The sequence below is a fragment of the Callorhinchus milii genome, unplaced genomic scaffold (assembly GCF_018977255.1).
Source record: "Callorhinchus milii isolate IMCB2004 unplaced genomic scaffold, IMCB_Cmil_1.0 Scaffold1, whole genome shotgun sequence".
In the NCBI taxonomy this organism is placed as follows: domain Eukaryota; kingdom Metazoa; phylum Chordata; class Chondrichthyes; order Chimaeriformes; family Callorhinchidae; genus Callorhinchus; species Callorhinchus milii.
Window position 1 is genome coordinate 12,930,196 of NW_024704742.1, and position 21,066 is coordinate 12,951,261.

The window sequence follows — 21,066 nt, forward strand, 5'->3', positions numbered from 1 at the left end:
TCTATCGCCAGATTTGGCTGGACCACGTCAACATCTTCTGCTCTGCCCTCAGCTAAATCGTCCTACTCCAAGATCATCCTCGAGGCCAAGGACAACCCCAGACTCCTCTTCTCCTCTGCAAACCAACTACTCCAAGCCTCGCCCATCCTCTCCTCCAAAGTTCAAATGTGAAGTGATGATCCTTCCTTGTCCCAAATTGAGGGGATCCACTCTGTTGCCTCTGCTCTTCCTATTGCCACTCACCCCCATCTTCCACTTCGGCTTCCACCTATCCTTCATACTTTTGACCCTGTCTCCCCCTCTTCTCTCAATTCCGTCATTTCTCAAAAGCGGCCCACCACTTGCTCCCTTGACCCCTCTCCTGGTCTGTTGCTACCCCTACTAACAGACATTGTGAACCTCTCTCTGTCCACTGACACCATTCCCACCCCCTAAAAACAGCGGTTATCACCCCGAACCTCAAAAAATCTGTCTGTGACCCATCTACGTTCTCTAACTACCATCCCATCTCCAACCTTCTTTTCCATGGTCCTGGAATGAGTCATTGCTTCCCAGTTTCACTCTTTTCTCTTCTGCCACTCCATCCCAGAAAACTTTCTCCTCATCCACCTCCTTCAAGGCTTGTCTCAAGACCTTCTTTGACTGTGCCTTCTTTCAAACTTCCACCCCTACCCCACTTGCACTCCTCCCCTCTTGATTACAACCCCCAACTTGGATGATAACCCTTGGCTGTCCATCACCTTGGGACGTCCTCACAATGCTCTATATAAATATAATTTATTGTTTGTTGTTGTAAATCCTGTGAGGTGTTTTGAGACTATCTCAAGTTGAGAGGAGTATTATATCCTTGGCTGGAGAGGAGAACATTCAGACAAGGCTCTCTTCTGATCATTGTGCACTGATCTATGGAAATAATTTCTGTCCTATCTTTCTCTCCTTTACAAATTGTGTATTGACACAAATTGACTAGTTGTGCACTTGAAAGTGGCTACATGGGTGAGATATTGAAGGACTTGTTTCCTGAACTTGTACCCAGTACCCAGCCAGTGATTGTTTCAGGAGAGGAAGAGGAAAGCGCAGAAACGTTGGAAACATTTTTAAAAACAACAGTGCTGCTTGATTCATCGATAATTCACAGTAAAAAGATCTATTCCAGTTACTATGTGTTACTTGAATAGTTCATGTGCAGAATAAGGAAATTATTGTTTGGTCTGGTTTGGAAATGAGACATTAGCAATGTCTTGAATGCCAGGAAATTGTACACATGTAACTTGATTCAGTGCATCTGTTTAAGGATGCCAACTTAGATGGTTTTCCATCTATTTTAAGCACACTGTTTGGCGATTGAAACGTTGAAGTGACCCATTTAATGGTGGTTACTGGTTTAGAATTGCATCTTTTTGAATTTGTGCTTGCCAAAGTTACTTGGGGCATCTAGTTTGGGTTTTATCTTTTTAGGGTCCCAAGTATTTCTTCAGATAAATGGTTGGGTGCTTTTTGGACTCTGGAGGGAATTTCAAGAGGCTATTTGTATAAATCGTCTACTAATGCAATGTCTATCCAGGACGCTGCATGACACTGTGTTATTGGGAGAAGTCTATCTGCATCACTAATATTTTTATAATATATTCAAGTATATCTACTCCAAGGTTATCTTGGAGGCTTCTCGTTTCCACCACAAACCGTCTCCTCCGTCCACCTTCCCATACCTCTCCTCAAACTCTACCTGTGAGGAGAAGCTGGACTTCCTCAAATCTAAAATCGCGGGGATACGTTCAGCCACCCCCACATCACCTTTCCCTCATCACCCACCCCACCCCCCCCCCCCACCCCATACTCCTTCGACCCTATCTCTCCCTCCTCCCTCACCACGACTGTCCACAAACTCAAACCCACCACCTGCTCCCTCGATCCCATCCCCACCTCTCTCCTCAACTCCCAGGTCCACCTTCTGGCCCCTCTCCTGTCTGGCGTCATCAACCTCTCCTTGTCCATCGGTTCAGTTCCCACCCCCCTAAAAGCAGCCGTCATCACTCCCATCTTGAAAAAACCTTCCCTGGATCCGTCCCTCCTCTCCAGCTACCGCCCCTTGGGTGGATGAATATGTGTTTTAGTATGGAAGGGAGAAGAGGATGATGAATATGTGCAAATTATTTGATTGGTTGGTACAATCAGATAATATGGGGGTATTAACAAAGAAATTGGTAAGGACCATGCAAGTTGCTTTTCACTGAAATACCTATTGGTGGTAGTCAATTTGTTTTAAAAAAAAGCCTTTTCAGTATCTACAAATGTATAGACACTAAATACATGGTAAATAGAAATGTGTGCACGTGCAGAAAACCAAGTGTATATTTGGATTTTTTTTACTGGTTTATCTTAATTCTAACTTTTGCACAGTAGAATTCGAGAGAGAAAGTCATAGAGACATATAATTAGATATTCAAAGGGAGAAATGCTTGAGGAGAGAGGTGTAGAAGGGCCAACAAAATAAAACCTAATGGAAGAATTTTTAAGAGTACTGTGTTCCACACTTTAGGAAGGATGTCAAGACATTGCAGAGGATGCAAAGGAGATTTACCAGGATGGTACCAGGAATGAGGGACTTCAGTTATCAGGAGAGGCTTGAGAAGCGAGGATTATTCTCCTTGGAGCAGAGAAGGTTAAGAGGAGACTTAATAGAAGTTTTCAAGATTATGAGGGGATTCGGTAGGGTGAACAAGAAAAACTATTTCCACTGGTGGGTGGGTCGGTAACCCAAGGGAACCGATTTTGAGACTTTTGAGAGAGAAGTAGATAATTATTTGGGAGGACAAGTTTGCAAGGCTATGGGGAGGGGGGGGGGGGGGGGGTGGAATTGAATTGGGTAGCTCTTTTCAAAGAACCGGCAAAGACATAATGGACCGAATGGCCTCCTTCAGTGCTGTATAATTCTATGATTCTGTGAGTTGGAGTTAACTTTAACTGTGTGGAATTGGATTTTTTGATGGTGTGAATTGCATTTGTGATGGTGTGATTGGGTGGAGATTAATGGAAAGAGCTCAGTTACTGGAACGATAGTTAATTTTAGCAGCCAAATATTTTCAGAAACTACCAGTTTCAATTCCAGTTGTGCACAAGTTAATTTGATGATGTCTACTTGATGCTTGTACTTTATGCATGCTGAGTCATGGAAGCCATTTTAAAGCCTCAGTTTTAATTTAAATGGTTTGATTCCATAGTCAAGCCCTATTTTCTTTTCTGGAATGTGATAATTTTTCATGGGTGCATTGTTTTGGTGTGAGCGACTTTTATTGCAGACTTTGATTTGTAGTTATACTAAATTGAGCAGAAAAATAACTTGTTAGTCCTAGAATTCTAGAGTTAATCACATGACGGATCCTAAGGATATTATGATAATGAGTGATCTTGTAATGGCAAATATTCGTGAATTTGCTATTGTGCCTATATTGTCAAAACATCTCACTGTTAAAGCACTCCCATTGGCCAAGTAAATATAGTGCAACCTCAAATAACCTGTTTGTGTCCAATCTTTTAAAATTATTTTGAACTATAATTGCTCCTTAGTTTTATGGTATAATTGCCCCTCATTTTAATGCAATTGAGAGAGGTCAATGCATGTCCTTAAGATGTTTTCCAGTACTGTAAACATGTTTTGCATTATTTTTACTTAAGTGCTTGTAAAGATTCCTTGTTGCCTACCTTGTTTTATGTGTTGTACGGTATTGGGCAGCATGAGATGCAACAGATATTTTACAATGATAAAAGATCCATGTGTCATGAAGCTCACAGATATAAATTGCATTCAATTTTGTTTTCACATAGGAGGTTCTTTCCAGCAGAGAGAGGTCTTCTGGAGAATGATCAAGAGTAACAATTTTTCTTTTTGATCCACTCTCCTGTAATTTGATGTCAAGCCAAATTATAACTTTGCAGACTAAGAATTAATTTCATATCTTCCTGGTCTCTTTGGCCTGGTTGCATACTTACTGAATCAACTAGAGAGTCCCAGATTATGTAATCTTAATGGATCATTTTAGTGACTGTTTATTTCTGGCAGTTGAGTAGCAGAAAATAGGTGCAGGATCAGTTATAGCTATCCTAACAAATATTTTCTTCAATATTTAGTGTTCTACGGTGGTTTATCGAGCCAGCCAAGTATGCTTCTTTGTTACTTAAATTAGTCCTACGTGGGATTTGAATGTGTTTAGCGAATTAGAACCTTGTTTGCTGTTACCATGCTTCCCATGAAATAAGGTCTTGCCTTCATATGTCTTGGGACCAGCTGTTGCAAACTTCATCACTGTGATGCTTATACAATCATATTTCCTCCAGTTGTCTACCTGTGGCTGAATTGAATATGACCTCACAGCCCCCATTATAACATCATCAAGATGCCCTGGCCTGGCCTGCCCTGGCCTGGCCTGCCCTGCCCTGCCCTGCACTGCCTGTACTGCCTGTACTGGAGTTGAATTGATACTTTTTAGTTGATCTGACTTTCTTTCTTATTTACGAGAGATGTAATTGAATATGGCATGGAAATACATAAATGTAGTTTATCCTATTGTAATCTTCAGGGTGGTTGCTTTGTGTCTTTATTGGAACTAGCCCAGTGTAATTCACAGTTGAGATACTAATTAAAACTCCAGCTTCAAAAGTCAGTATTACAAATACTGTGATGATTGTAAGTACTATAGATAAATTAGAAGACACAAATTGTACAGTTATGTAATTAATAAATAATTGATCTTACTGTCTTATTGGGTTGTAAAGGTTATCCACTGTTAGATAGTGAGATACTGTAATATTGTCACAGAATAATAGTGTTATGCAGAGTACTTGGAGTTGATGCACACAGGAATCCAGTGACTGCTACTACAGATATAAGATGTTTAATGTCAGCAATGCTATGACTGCCAACATCATGCCCATCATACTATGTGTGTGTGAAGATATTAAATGTACTAAAATATTTTTGTATATATTTTACTCTTGTTAAAACAGTAATGTAGAATGTTTTATTTTGTGACTGGCTCTACTCAGGTGAAAGGCTCACAGTTTTATAAAAATAATAATCCTTGCATTTGATATAGCACTTTTCATAACTTCTAGATGTCTCAAAACGCTTCACAGAATATACTGTAAAATGAATTGACTATATATTTTGTGGGCGCAAGGCGGCAGCCAATTGCGCGCAGCAGTGTCCCACAACAGTAGTGGATTGAAGTGACCAATTTATTATACTTTTTTTTCTTGAGGGATTATTATTAGGCGTATGGAGTAAGCAAACTTGCCCAAGGTTTCTCCCTGCTGGGAATCAAATCTAGGTCTCTCACTTGCGAGGCGAGTGCTCTAACCACTGAGCTGCAGGACTCCATATGTATACACTATATGTAAACAGTGCATGTTTTTAATACTGATGCTTCCCCTGTTTATCCCTGTAACATGTTAAGTTACGCTCTTATATTTATGCACACTGCAAACTCTTCAAGTGATCATAATTAGATTTTTGGTTAACTGGAATCACTTTTCTGTGTTACTTGAAAATTGTATCAGATTAAAAATTAAACCAGTGGGAACTTTGTGTTTGTACTAGGATAGAAATGTTTTGCACTTGGCTCTAGCATGAAAGACACACATAAATTAATCCATGAGCTTCAAAATGTTTTTTTTAAAAAAAGGACTTGTTTGTTGTCACTTGTACTTGAATGTACCAATAGTTTCTGAATGTTTTTATAACAGCTATTTTGCATTTTTTTGATGCAAGTTGGTGCATTTTGCAGTAATACCACAGGCTCCATATAATCTTTTCTGTAGCAGGCTGCATATTTTTGTGAGTTTACTGCTTATAATAAATTAAGATGAATGGCAACTATGTGGAGAATGTAGGAAACATCAAGGAGTGAAAATAGTTAGATAAATGGCCGATACGGTTTAATGTGAAATAGAAGTACAATGTTTTGAGAGGGTATTCCCTAAGGGACAGAGCAATCTCGTTAAGGATTTTCAAAGGTAAAAAGTTGCATCAGATTTCTCGTAATATAGACCAGTATATTTCTGCAAGATGTTGGTTAGGTGATCAGTGAGTACTTGTATGCATTTCTGGATGAACTTTTAGAAAACAAAGCAAAGATGTGGTAAAGATAATGTACTCGAACTTGCATTTTTATCATGCTTTTTTAGATCAGAATGTCTTAAGTGCTTCAAGTAATTACTGTGGAATTACTATTTTTGTTGGCAAACACGGCAGCTATTTGCACCTGTAGGACCCCACAAAGAGACATGAGGTAAATAAACAATTAATCTGAAGAATTGTTAGCTTTAACAGTGTGAGAAGCTCCTTTTTCTTTTTGAATTGTGGCATGGAATCAGAGTAATGAGACTGAATTAATTCCTTGATTGAAAGGTGGCATTTCTGACAATGGAGCATATATCGCAAGTACGTAGTGTCAAATCCTGATACGAATCCTGGGTGGAATCACTATGTATTTCTTGTTACTGATATTTCCTGCTCTTGGCTGCTCATGACAATTCTGGGAGTTTCTTTGGAAGTACTTTTTGGAATAGCTTCTCCCAGCACCCTGGCCAAGAATCCCCAACTAAGATTAGTTACTCACTTCATGGCTCTTTGTGGAACATTGCTGGGTACAAATTAGCTGGTGTTTCTCCATACAAAATATACAGTATCTATACTTTACAGTGTTAAGTGTTTTGAGATGCACTCTTGATATGAAAGGCACTATATAAATTATTTATCGTTATCATTGATGACCCCTCTAAGATGAGAGTAGGTCCTTGTTGTTAATAATTATTATTGCAAAGGGGATATTTTAAATTGTAGACTTCAATGGTGGTGAGTTAACAGTAAAGTAACTATGAATATTTAAAACTTCATTTGCCTCTTAGGTGTTTTTTTCTTAATTGTGGGACTATTATTTTGTAGCTGTGACCTCACAATAGTGTTGCAGGTCATAAATGATTGGGAATATTTGCCATAAAAAAATTAAGTTCACCTATTTGGTCCAATCATCTCTAATGTTCGCATACATTTTGATCACCAGAGGTTTGGATAAAGACCCTTTAGCTCATTTGATCTCATCCTTCTGGAATATGTTTGCAGGATCCAGCTGGTTCTTGAATGAGTCCAGAAACATGGTCTCAACAATCCCTCCTATTAACTTTTTCCAGGCATTAATTGTGCTCTATGTACAGAAATACTACATTGTGTCAATCCTGAAATTGCTCTTCACCACTTGTATCTTGTCCTGATGCCTTGTTATCCCAATGATCAGCTTTATTTTCTCAATCTCACTTTGTATCTTGTATATCTGAGTGCCCACTGAAATGGATATTTTCAATTATGAAGTGGCCTAGCTTATTTAATTGTACTTCATAGCTCATCCATGAAAATGTTGCATCGGCAAGAACTGTATCTAGCATTTCACCTGCAGGCTAACAAGAGGGCAGATATAACAATGTGGGTAATGGATCTGTGTGTGTGTGTGTGTGTTGGTGTGTCACTTTCAATAGGTGGCTCTGCCTCGTGCACTTATGCTCTGCGTCTCTAATATCTTCCACTTATCTGTTGATTCTTTCTCCTTTCGAATCGCGATTCTGAACTATGTTTGAAAACTTTAAATAAAAAGGTTTTCCCTGAGCTCAGCCTGATGTTCATGTGTCTGATTCTAATCTGGGAATGTGGGCTGCAATAAAGGCTCCCAACAGATCTCAGTGAAGGCCAGGACTGAATTGGTGTCAGCCTGGCTCAGTTGGTATCTCTCTCGCCTTGGGAGTCAGAAGGATTCAGCCCCATGTCGGGACTTGGGAACACTGACACTTCAACGTTTGTCACATTATTGGAGGTGACGTCCTTCAGATGAAAAGTTAAATCAAAGCCTGTTCATATGGATGTTAAAGATTTTGTGTCACTATTCAAAAATAGAAGGAAGCATCTAATAGGTGCACAACAATCCCCCAAATAAGATACGCCATTCACTTCATGTTTGTTTGTAAAACATTGCTATGCGCAAAGGGTAGCCATCCCTTTTTAAACATTTTTTAAAAAACTAACAAAATACAGGCAAATCACTTTGAATTATATTCTGCAAAGTGCTTTTCACTACCTGAAAAGTGAAATAACCATTTATTGTGTATGCATAAATGTTATTTGAGAATTGTTTTACCAAATCTGAATGTGTAGATAGAAAAGTAGTGTGAATGTGGTAGTGTAATTTGTTATTGAACCATATAGTATGACTCCCAGGATCCTTCTTTCCTGTCTGTCAGGAGGGTCCAGGTAGTTGCTGACGGTAAAGGGTCAGTGACTGGACAGGTCTTGTGAATCTTTCAGTGTAGATTATAGAAATGCAGAGACATTGGAGCAAGCCTCGACTGCAGTGCATAAGATGAGAGAAAGGACTATGAATGCGAGGAAAAATAGTTTAATTGTAGAAAACGATACATTGACGGTGCAGTCCAAATACTGGATAGTGCACGTTATGTTTGAATCTATTCATTATTTCGGGTGAATTTTTATTCTTTGAACGGGTTAGAATAGTATCCAATATTTAATGCTGCTGACTGTTTCTTAATGTGTATGTTATCCTTCTTGAACTTTCCCTAGTTCGCCATCCATCTTATCCAAACCTCCGCCACCCGTAACCTGTACCAAACTCCGCACACCCATCACCGAGACCTCGCCTGCCGAAAGGATAGACTTCAAGATCCTCATGCTCACGTACATCTCCTTCATGCCACATCAACTCCGTATCTCTCTGACCTACTCATACTACATTTGCATGCCCCCCAAAGCCTCTGCACCACTACCGCCTTCATCTCTGGAACTCCCTATCTCACTCTCTGCTGCACCCTTCGTTATCTTTAAATCCCACTTTAAGACCTGCCTCTGTGACCACACTTATGTTCACCTCCCTCTTCTGCCTGGCCCAGTATTATTGCATTTTGACCCTTTTAATTTTTTTCTTTTCAGACCAACAAAGTTCAACCAAAGTAATCAAGGCAAGCAAGCCGAAGATAAAGAAACCTGGAAAGGTATGTCTTTTAAAGGATTAAATATGCATACTGAAATTGTCTTGGATAATTGGTTTTATGCAGTCTTATCAACCCCTTCTTATTGGAAACTTTTTATATGGAAGATAAATGCTAATTACAAAAGTATTCCAGTGTTTAGGTCCTACACATTATTATAATGTAGCCAACACATTATAATATTGTTCCAATATACTTGATGTCACTAGGAGTAGATTCAGCTGTTAGACCAGAGAATGACAACGAAAACAAATTTAGCACCGTTAATTTCTTACTGTTGACCCTAGATCTTGCCTATTGTAAAGCTTATAGTTCTCTGCACCATTTTGGAAAGACAAACCTGGGGAGGGGGAAAGACATTTTCTCTCCTCCCTCTCAGGCACTCTCCTCTCACGCACACTCTCAATTACTCTTTCTCACTCCCCCTCGCTCTCTCTTCCCTCTCACGCTCCACCTTCCCACTCTCAATCACTCTTCTCCCCTACCCCTTTCCACTCCCGCCCCCACCCCCCACTCCATCCTCTCCCACCCCCACCCCCCACTCCATCCTCTCCCGCCCCCCCCCCACCCATCCTCTCCCGCCCCCCCCCCACCCTCCTCTCCCGCCCCCCCCACCCGTCCTCTCCCGCCCCCCACCCGTCCTCTCCCGCCCCCCACCCGTCCTCTCCCGCCCCCCACCCGTCCTCTCCCGCCCCCACCCGTCCTCTCCCGCCCCCCACCCGTCCTCTCCCGCCCCCCACCCGTCCTCTCCCGCCCCCCACCCGTCCTCTCCCGCCCCCCACCCGTCCTCTCCCGCCCCCCCACCCGTCCTCTCCCGCCCCCCCCCCCCCCCCCCCCCCCCCCCCCCCCCCCCCACCCGTCCTCTCCCGCCCCCCCACCCGTCCTCTGCCCCCCCTCCCCCCACTCGAACTCACTATCGCTGGCTCCTTCCGTTGCCATGGGAGGATGTTCACCGGGGAGGGAGGGATAGAGTGGAAGTTGTAATGGTGGAAATGGTCGCAGGCCACATAAAATTCTCACTTGGCCGCTGGCGGCCCACGTGCTGTCTGTTGGACACATTGATTTAGACAACTGTACATTAAAGCCATCTCTGGGTAGTTGTACAGTGCTGTCGTTAATACTTTAGACAGTATGGCTGTGGTCCTGAACATGAGATTACAGACATTTCACAGGAGCCTGAAGATTCCACGATAACTGATAATTGTTGACAATGCTCCTCCCAATACCAAATAATTTGAGCTTGATCAAACGTCCTTGATCCTTGTCTTTTGGGAGATCTTGCCTCCTGTGCAGGTCAAGTGCCCTCAGAGCATAATACAAGGAAAAGCAGTATGCTGGTTCCCATTTGTATTTCACGCCAACAAGCTGGGTAGCCCATTATCTGCTATTCAAAAATAGTCATTACACTTTACAGTGAATTCTGTGAAATACTTTTGAGACATTGTCTTGTTATGAAAGTCACCGTATCAAATGCAAGGATTATTACTTTTCTAGTTAGTAAACTTTGTTAATCTGATTAAATATTCTAATGTTACATGTACTGAATCTTATTTTGAACAGTCTAATTTTTCATCCTCCCTCCCCCATTGCAGGCAAGTGACTTCAGTGACATTACAAATTGGCCCACACCAGGGGAAATCGCTTATAAAGAGGTATGTTAATGTTCACTGTGACATTTAGAGGCTACATTTTTTCAGTTTGAGCTGAAACATGAGAGTATTCAATACTTGTGCGAATGAATTGTTTAACCATAGTGGCCATTACAGCAAAGCCTAATTTTGTACCTCTGCAGATTTGAAATTCACACATCATGATCTCTTGACAGCGATCAGAACCCTGAAGGATATTCCCCTTCCCCCAACTGTTACATAGAATAAAATCTAAATTTACAACCTGGCCCAGTGCTGCAGTGAAGGCAGTGCTTTTACCCATTCTGCCACCTGGGGTTGGTTAACCTATTTTTCTTCCAGGTGCTATTTGTTCTAACAAATAGGACATTGCTGTGATGAAATGAGGTAATTTGCTCCAGAAATTTTAGTTTACTTTTTAGTTCCAGTTGTCTTTAGTAAAAGTTTAAAAATCTTCCCCCTGAATTTAAAGGTCTTCTGAGCTTCGATTCAGGATTAATTTGAATACTTTAGCTTTCAAGTCTTTGCTTATCATCTTGGCCTCATTTTCTTCTGTCCCCTCCTCCCCCACCAAATCTCCTGCCCTCCTTTTTCAGCAACTTTTCATCACACAACTTTTCATCACACTGATCTTGAATGATGCTCACTGCTATTTTCCAGTTTGAAAACTACAGCCATTAATCCTTCTCAACCATCAACTTACTGTTTCATGTACCCTATTCTGCGATTTTGAGTACTGTTTGAATACTTTTACGTGTACTACACCCTTTTTTATTTAAACACTTAAGTATTTTTAATAAAACAGTCCAAAAAATAATCGATGTTTTAGGACCATGCATTTTATAAACAGGAGAACTAATGGAAATATGGTGCGGTTGAGAGTGGAACTGAATTTCGAATCTGCAAAGCTATGACACACTTTGAACTCATCAGTTTACTTGTTTTGAATATTATTTTAACCATTATCAGAGATTAATATCCAGTTTAGCCCAAGCTTTTATTTTAAATAAAGCTTTCCTCAAATTATGCAAAATGATTTTATAATAAATTTATAATAAATGTAAATTTATTAATAATATATAATCAATTTTATAATGCATTTTATGTATAGCTTTGTCAGCTACTAAATTGACAATGATGCAAACACTGTAAACTGTTCGAGATAGGTGCACCTGTTAATTTGACTGATTTAAGAAATTCTACTGTTTTAAAACATGTACTTCTGACTGTTTCATCTCTATTAATGACTCTTAGCATAACAACATTATGAATCAACAAAACAAAAAGCCTCTAAATAAAAATAAGAAAAAAGACCGACCCGAAAAGAGAGATAACAGTGAAAGTAAAGAGAACCGTGAAACGCAGGACGATGAAGAGGATGATGAAAAGTCAGGGATCGATGATGATTCCCAGGGATCTTCGCAGAAAGGAAAAAAGGGTAAGTTTTAGCATGTCTAGGTTATGAATAAACTTGCTAATCTAAATCTTCAGCGCACTTTCCCTGCTTTAAGAGAACATTGTAGTTTGAACTCTTGGTCCCTGATTTTGTATCTTTCAGACACTGCTATGGACTTTCAAAAGAACATTTTATATCTTAATACAGGGAATCTCTGACACAGTACCCTGTAGTGTAGGTTTACTGTGGACAGGAAGCACACAGGTCCTGGGATATTGGACCTAGCCAGCCGTCTTATCATAAGATTTCCCTTTGTCAAGTGCATAATGCATTATTAATATTGCGAATCTATGCAATATTTGGCGAATAAAATTAAATGTTTTTTAAGGTTAACCATATTTACTCTATGAAAAACAGGCTCCTCATTTTGAATCGCTTAACAATTTAGGCATTCGTTAAATGCAGAATAAAATGGGATAAAATGCAGGAAAGTCTTAAGCGAGAAGTGTTTATTCTTCATCAAAGTTAGTGGTTTCTCTTAAATTCATTCTCGCAAGAAAGGCCATTGTCAAAAACCTGTTTACTTGTTTTCAGCTTATAGATTTTTTTTCTGCCATGTAAAGCGTTTTTTCCTTCAGACATAAGAAATTCAGTCATACATTGTTTGCCACAAGGAGGCCATTTGTCCCATCATTTTTATACTGGTGCTTTCTTACCACCAATGATATTATCTTGCATGTCAATGATCTTGGTCTCTACATGAGAGAATAGAACCTGCCATGGGGGAAGTTGAAAGAAGCATAAGGTTGATTTATTACACCATGTTAAAACAGTGTGGGGCTGTAATAATCAAGTGACACAGGATACTGGGCTAGATTGCCATATCAGTTGAATTTAGATAACAGGAAGTCATGTTCAAGCTGCAGGGTGCTCTGGTCAGCCTAAACTTAGGTTTAATGAGCTATCCCATTACTGTTTTCTTTACTGTATTTCTGAATTTGCCACAATGTTGGGGAGTTACCAAGGCAGTTCAAAGGAGAACAGTGAGGATGATTCCTTGTGTTAGACTCTTAACAAAATGAACCACCTTGAGGGATGAGTAATATAATAATCCTTGCATTTAATATTTGATATTATCACGTCTTCTCGACGTCTCAAAGCGCTACATAGAATAGACTGTAAACTGAATTGACTGTATATTTGTGGGTGAAACGCGGCAGTCAATTGCGCACAGCAGTGTCCCACAAACAGTCGTAGATTGAAAATGACCAATTTATTTTGTTTTGGAGGGATTATTATTAGGCGTGTGGAGTAAGGAAACTTGTCCAAGGTTTTGCCCTGTCTGGAATTGAACCCAGGTGTCTTGCTTGCAAGGCGAATACTCTTAACCACTGAGCTGCAGGACTCCTCTCTATGAGAAAAACTGGATAAGATAGGGCTCTTCAGCCCTGAAGAGATCTTGCTTATGAAAGCCTTTAAATATTCTGATCCTAAGCAATTAATGTATTCATTGTCCCTGAAAAAAAATGAGGGAAATTTGCACTTTTTTTTGAAACTAGGGTAAAGGTAGAGACTTGGAAGTATTTCTTATTGAAGAACCATTGATCTAATTTTGTCTTTTAGCTTCTGAAAAACATTTTGGTCTAGTATTTGTATTTTTATTTGACTTTAGATTATAACATGTACAACAACAACTTGCATTTATATAGTGCCCTTCACATGGGGCAGCATCTCAGAACGCTTAAATTAGATTAAACTCCACAAGAAAAAATGCTGTTATAATGCGTTGGATCAAATATTTATCCAAGAGACAGATTTGCAATAAAGCATACAAACTCTTGTGTTGTTCTCATCCATTAGTTTTATTTATTCAATTAGGGTGAATCCCTGCCCTCCACCCCTTGTGGTCTGAATCCGCAGCTCGGGTCCAAATCCCTGACTGTCCATCACCGTGGGACGTCCTCTCAACGTGAAAGGAGCCATACAAATGTAATTTGTTGTTACTGTCTTTCACTTGAGACAAAGTAGGAACTTGAAAAACAACATAAACAAGATTTTGTTAACTGATTCTTGTTTAAAGTTACTTAATCCAGAAATTGTTGTGACATATTACAGTAGTTTATATATTCCTGGAATTTGATGTAGCATCTTTCATGATATGAGGATGTCTTGAAGCACTTCACAGAATTTGCTGTGAAGTGGAGTGTTTGTATATTTGTGGGGAAACGCACAGGCCTAATTGCACACATCGATGTCCCACAAACAGCCATAAATTGATTGTTAGCCAGGACTTTGGGAGAAACTCCATTTACTTTTTTGAGTAGAGCCAGGGATATTTTGCATCCACCTGAAAAGCAGCCAGGACATTAGTTTAACATTTTAAATGAAGCTTGGCACTTCCAACGATGATACACACCCCTAGCACTGCACTGGAGTGTCAGCCTAAACTATGTGAGTTCACTTCCTGGCGTGGGCCTTGACCCACAACTTTCTAACTAAGGGCAAGAACAGTACCAACTGTTTTCCTTCCCAACTTCTCAGTTCACATCCTCCACTTAGCCAACATTGTTTGGCTTTGCCCCTTCCATATCACTGTCGGTGGCAAAGCCCTGAGCTACTACACATCTAAACTCTGGAACCAGAGTAAACCCTCATTCTACCTCGCACCCTTTGTCTTTAAATCCTGCCTTAAAACCCGCCTCTTCAACCCTGCCTATTGTTGCCTCCTTTTTCTTTTACTCAACCTTCAACCTAGTCATTGTAAATTGCTCTGAGACATCCAACATGAAAGGTGCTATGTAAATGAAAGTTGCTAGTATTTCCAGTTTAACCAATCCGTGGTCTCCATATAGATTAAAACAGTTAATGGAAATTGATGAGGCCTAATCCTAGATCCAATGTATTCTCCTCATTTACCCTGTCATAAATGCTTCCTAGCTGGGAATCCCATATTATGGTAAGAAACTTAGACAAAACTTGGACACAATTGGACAAAAGCAAAGTCCATTTTAGATTCTCAAACCTTTTGAGCAGCATGATTTGATTTTTGCCATTTTTAAATCTTAATACATGGTAGATTGATGTGGATCCCTTTGACCTATCTTGGCTCCTTCCCCAGATGTTCATAGCTACTACTGATTTTGGACAGCGGTGAGTGCTTCTGTCTGTAATTAGCTGATTGGGCTCAGAAGACCTTTGCGTTGAATAGATGTTCCAGCTACATTTCTGTTTGTCCTTTGTGTTCCAAAATGTGATTTTATTCTTTTCACCAGAAATCTTAATGGGACTTATGCATATTTTGGTCTCTTTTGCACATTCCTGGGAAATGTTGGTACCAAAGTTGACTGACATACAAAAAGTGGGGGGTCTCACAGAGATCACTCCTGATCTCTGTGCCAAGTTGTAGTTCTGGTCAGAATTTGGTATCTGAACTACAGGGTGGCACCCTGCTCAACTTTTTGGCAGGGTGAGCAACACAGATGCAACTATTGTTTGTCAAAAGTGGAAGATCCACTCTCCATATTTCAAGACATGGATAACATTTTTATTTTATTTATTTTCTTCATTACACAATCGCCAAACTTCTCATCCTTCAGGCTAGACAGATTTTTTTTGTATGGAAACTGTTGTTTCTCAGGATTTCCCCTTTGTTTCTATATTTCTCGGGGCCAATGAGAAACAGAAAACTGATTCTGGTTATCTCACATTGGCTTACAAACAAATACATCTCTGAGATCTTGGAGTTTTTGTTGGTCAGATATTAACTGTCGTAGGAAGTACCTCAAATCTCAGATTCTGGAACAGATATTTTTTCAAAAGCCAGCCCATTTTAACTACTTAGCTGTTGGCATTGGGTACAGCTTGTTGAGTCTGGACATTTTGAGCGTTGAACAGTGTTACCTTTTATGGTGTGCATGCAGTCATCGGGATCTGTCTTGACCCATCTCAAGTTTCTCCAAAAGTACAGTCCTGTTTTCATTATGTCCTTTTACAGTCAGTTGCACAGATACTGCCATTTCATTGTAGTTTTGTTGAATTACGTTTAATCCACTAAAACTTTCAAATATAACAGAATTATTTGTGACTTACTGTCTAAAGTGCTGCCATGTTACAACAACAACTACTTACATTTATGGCACCCTTCACTCGGGATAGCATCCATGGAAACAAACAGTCAATTAGTAGATGATTAGAATGCATTTTGCATGTTCACTTTTGCTAGGCACAAGGCCATGTTGCACTTCTCCTTTTTGGGCATCTCTAAGCCAAGTCTATGGAGTACTCCCATCCATTGTCAAAGCACTATTGTTTGAACCAAATGGGTTGAAGTTATGAGAGTAAACTAATGAATTTTGCTCGTCTGAGCAAAGTATCCACTGCAATTCGTGGCAGAAGAAGAGGCAAGGCTGAGGCCTTTTCCTTTCTGACATTCTGCTATCCCTTCTCAATTCAATACAATCCTCCTTCATTCCAACAGGGAGATCATTTGGACACTCTGCCCAAGTAGCATCAACAAAGTATTTGTAAAGTTTCCAGAGCCACATTCTGCTGGTTGCCAAAGGTTATTCACCAGCTGGAGGTAAAAGCAGTGAGACCATTTCAAAAAAGAGAAGGTAGTTTCTCTTAGTGTCCTGGTCAATAATCCTCAAGATTGCTGCCATCAGCCTAGTAGGGTCTTCATTCTTGGAGTGCCTAGCCATACCAGACTCCTGGACACAGCAGGATGTTGTGAAGCAATCAAGTCAATTTGGATCTACTTTGCACAAACATCAGCAAGTATGCTTGATAAGCCATACACATTTGGAGAGACTCCTGGATTGTATCCTCTTTAATTATGTGTCTAGGTGTGTAGGCTCCTCTTCCAGTCAAAGGATATGCTGTGTAAGTGGAATCAAACAAGTCAGGCAGGAAGGAAAAGCTAAGCAAGCAGATATTTGTGGGGAGGGAGGAAAAGAATATCTACAAAAAGGAATTGGGGAAGGGTTGGGGGAGAGAAGAAAGGGGAAAAGAGAAACAAAATCCCAGGTATAAGGACTTGTTTGCCAAAAGCAACATATTCTGAACCCATTAGGTTCAAACAATGGTGCTTTGAAAATGGATGGGAGTTCTCTCATCTATTTGATAGTTTTATTCAGTGGTTAATCTTATTCAGTGATCACCCAATTATTCAGTTACATACAGTATTTTATTGCTATTCAGTTTCATGGTTTACCACTTTTTAGTATTTTTGTCTTTTAATTGGTTGGTTTGTTTTATCCTCATTGACTGACTGACTGCCAGATGCATACTAAACATCGCTAATGTCTGCCATGTGGAATATTTTCAAAAACTAAAGGTATTCTGCAACGAATGGAGCAATAAATAAAGTGTGTGCTGGTTGGAAATGTCTTTCTTGTTTTTATATGCTTTTGAGTTTGAGAATCTTGTCAAAGCAATACTATAGTTTCTTTTGGTGACGATTCATAGACTACAGTTGTTTTGGAATAAAAATGTAGGAATATAAAATGTTTATTTTACTGCGATTTAATGTGCGAATTACCCCCAAATGTGGGGGTAATTTTACCATGAATCATTTATTTTTCCAAATATTAATCTGACGCAATAACAACCCCAATGTTAATGATCAAATTGTAATTTTAATAAATTGGGTCTGGCATCCAATGAGGCATGATAAAATACTGGTCAATAGTGATTGTAGAATCACTATGTATGAGGGTTTCGGCGGCCTCACACCGCAGGCCCCCGAAACCCTCATACATGCTTTCATCACATCGAGGCTCGACTATGCAAACTCATTGCTTGTCGGCCTCCCCAAATTCTCTCCATAGGCTGCAGATCATCCAGACTCTGCAACCCGTGTCCTCTCCCACACTAGGCTCCACAGCCCTGTCACCCTCATCTTTGCCCAACTCTACTGGCTTCCCATCACACAGCGGATACCGTTCACGATCCTGTTTCTCACCTTCAAAGCCCTCCACGTTCTTTCTCCCCCCTACCTTTAAGACTTCTTAACCCCCTACCATCCTAGTCGCTCCATCTGCTAAGCAGGCTCCCACCTGCTTCACCTCCCCCGACTCGCTCGCCCCACTATTGGTGGGCGGGCCTTCTGCCACTCCGTCCCCAACCACTGGAACTCCATCCCGCAGTCCCTCCACCTCACCCCTCCCTTGCTACCTTCAAGACCCATCTCAAGACCCTCTTCGACCGTGCTTTCAATCTCCCTGCTTCCCCTCTTGCCCTCCACCCTCCCTGACCCCCAACTCGGGCCCGTAACTCTGTCCGTCCAGCGCCTTGAGGCGTCGTCTCGACTTGAAAGACATTTACAAATGTACTTTTGTTGTTGCTGTTATAGAATTCATCCACAGATATGGGTGAATTGAGGATTTCCTCCCAAATGGACTAAATGTTTTTAGTCAATTAATATTGTTTGTCATACACACTTTAAACTATTGCTTATTATAGCCATAGTGGGTGAATTAAATTATTTCTGTCTGGTGGCAACTAGAGAGGGATGAGGGTTTATTAAACAACGATTTTCTTTTGTATAACACCCTTCACACAGGGTAGCATGAACAATATGGTCTGTTTTGTGTCAGTGTAGTAGAGATCTTTGCAATTTATCTAATTCATGCAACAAAACAAAAACCTATTTTACTGTAATCCATTTCGGTAATAAAAATGAAATTTAATTCAGATGTGTTTTCACAATTGAAAGCAGCCTTGTTATATACTTCTGCCGAAGATCATTTACATATGATGGAGTTTATTGCTTTATTTATTATGCATCACCTATTTTATTGGTCAACTATTAGTGTGGATCTACTGTATATATTAATCTGTTTGATTCTTTTCCACGTAATCCATTTCAGACCAAATGTTAATTTAAAGTTTATAAGTTCACATTGTACAGCCAGAAAATAACTAATGTATTATTACAAAGGCTGCCAATTTCTCCTGTTGTCTTAACTGTTGATCTGACCTAGAACTATTGCTATTATGTGAGTTAAAGCTTAAATTTCAATAACTACATGAAAAGTAACGAAAATATATTTCCAGCTCATTGTGAATTTTCCTAATCTTGTGAAGAAAAGCTTTCTGTAAATTGACGTATTCTATCTCTAATCTTTTTTTAATTTCCTAGATACGCATGATGGTTCTCTAGTATAAGTTGGTCTGCTTTCTGCCTGTTCATCCACCATTTTATTTGAATAGTTCATTTTGATAATGTTCACAGGACCTGGGTCTTTAATATAACCATGTTCTCACCGGGAGCTGTAATACTAAATATAAAGCAGACTGTTTGGACATTGCGCACTTTCATAATGAGAGTAAATAGTGTTTTAAGTTGTGCTTAATTGAATTGTCTTCAAGTCTAGTCAAATTTAAATAAAAATGCACATTGATTTTAATTTTTATTGTTGCATTTAGGTACCAAACATAAATGGGTTCCATTACATCTGGAGGAAGTGAAACAAGATGGACAGGAAAGGCCCAGTTCACGTAACAATTCACGATTACAGTCAGATGTAACACGGTCATTGCAAAATAATAAAAGGAATGATTATTCAAGAAGTAAGTAGTCTGAATATTTGATTTTAAACATGAATACAGTGGAACTGCCAGGACAGGCAAAAAGGTACTTGTGTTGTAGTTTGATATTTGCCTATTTTTCAACAGCTTTTTTTTATTATTATTAAGATTAAAGCTATGCATATTTAGTTTTATTCCTATTCATATATATGTGTAGAGAATCTATTTGAAGAATAGGTACTGCCTAATGAATCACACAGCAATTTGTTTTAAAAATGCTATCTTGTTTTATATTCTATAAATGAATTTGGCAGTATTTTAAAAAAAGTTATAATTATATTCGCCACCAACGACCCTTCCTGCAAAGTGATGTTGATTACAACCTGATGGAAGTTGGCCATCTATTAACATGAGAACAGACTAATAGAGGGGCAAGTCGCAGTGAAGCTTGCTGTCATGACTTATGTGAGTTTAACTGTACATAATTATATTACCAATTACATTACTTTAAAGAGAGCGTGCATTTTTATAGAGTCATTGCTCACATGTAACAAGCAGGGTAGATTTTCTAGCTGGCCCAAAACATCACTGGAATTGATCACTAGGAATTAGTTCTGTTTTGTTTAGTAGTGAGTCATGTTGTATTTTCATGCTATAGTACTGTGTAATGATTGGAGGCAAACAAGGAAATGAAGCTCACTTTGCATTTTTGAGACTTTAGCAAAATCAGCAGTCACTTAACCGTCTCTGGTCTTAGCTGAGTCAGCTGCATCATTTGGTTTCATTGTCCCTAAACTAAGCACGACTATTTTAAAATCGAAAAGCATTCAGGCCATTGTATGTGCGTGTGTAGATTTTTCAAACAAAGCTTGCAGCAGCAAGGGCTAGTTGCTCCTTATTCAATTACTATACATTTCAGATGCACCCTTCCCTTTGTTCTACTGTCTCCCCCATCCCTCCCAAATTGTGTATGGTAGCAAATATTACTCATATGTGAAGGTTGTTCTGTATTCACTACTGATGTGAACAATTTTCCAATGACCATAGGGCTGTCATGCCTTGCTCTGGCTCAGTTGAATCGCCTGATGTACCAGTCCAGCTGTTGTTGATTTTTAGATCCCAGTGCAAACTTATATTCTCAGATGAATTTTCTTGCTGGGGAGATTCATTTGATAGTTGAGCTTTATCTCTTGGCTTCCCAAAGCTATTTTATTGTGCGTTAGAAACGGTGTAAAATACTGGTGATAAGCAAACTGGTGTTATTTTCTTTAACCAATTTCTGAACTCATTGGACTTTACCAAAATGAAACAAAAAAAAATCAGTGATGTTCTTATAATATCTTGAGATACCATATATAGTTTGGGACACAACATGTCAAGCTACTGCCAGGATGGAAGGCGAGCTAGTTGGACCTTGGTCTTCCTTCTCCGAGCAAGTTCTTATGTCTTGACTTAAACTATTGT

The 21,066-nt window shown here is 39.6% G+C and overlaps 1 protein-coding gene across 4 annotated transcripts in view; it reads left to right on the forward strand.

Annotated features, from left to right (window-relative positions):
• Positions 1 to 21,066, forward strand: part of LOC103190390 (La ribonucleoprotein 1B) — a 67,854-nt gene that overhangs the window by 15,851 nt on the left and 30,937 nt on the right. For all 4 annotated transcript variants that reach the window (XM_007911146.2, XM_007911145.2, XM_007911147.2 and 1 more), the window contains exons 3-6: positions 8,990 to 9,051; positions 10,641 to 10,700; positions 11,931 to 12,114; positions 19,501 to 19,644. In XM_007911146.2, coding sequence (XP_007909337.2) covers positions 8,990 to 9,051; positions 10,641 to 10,700; positions 11,931 to 12,114; positions 19,501 to 19,644 — 450 coding nt within the window. The remainder of the gene's footprint in view (positions 1 to 8,989; positions 9,052 to 10,640; positions 10,701 to 11,930; positions 12,115 to 19,500; positions 19,645 to 21,066) is intronic.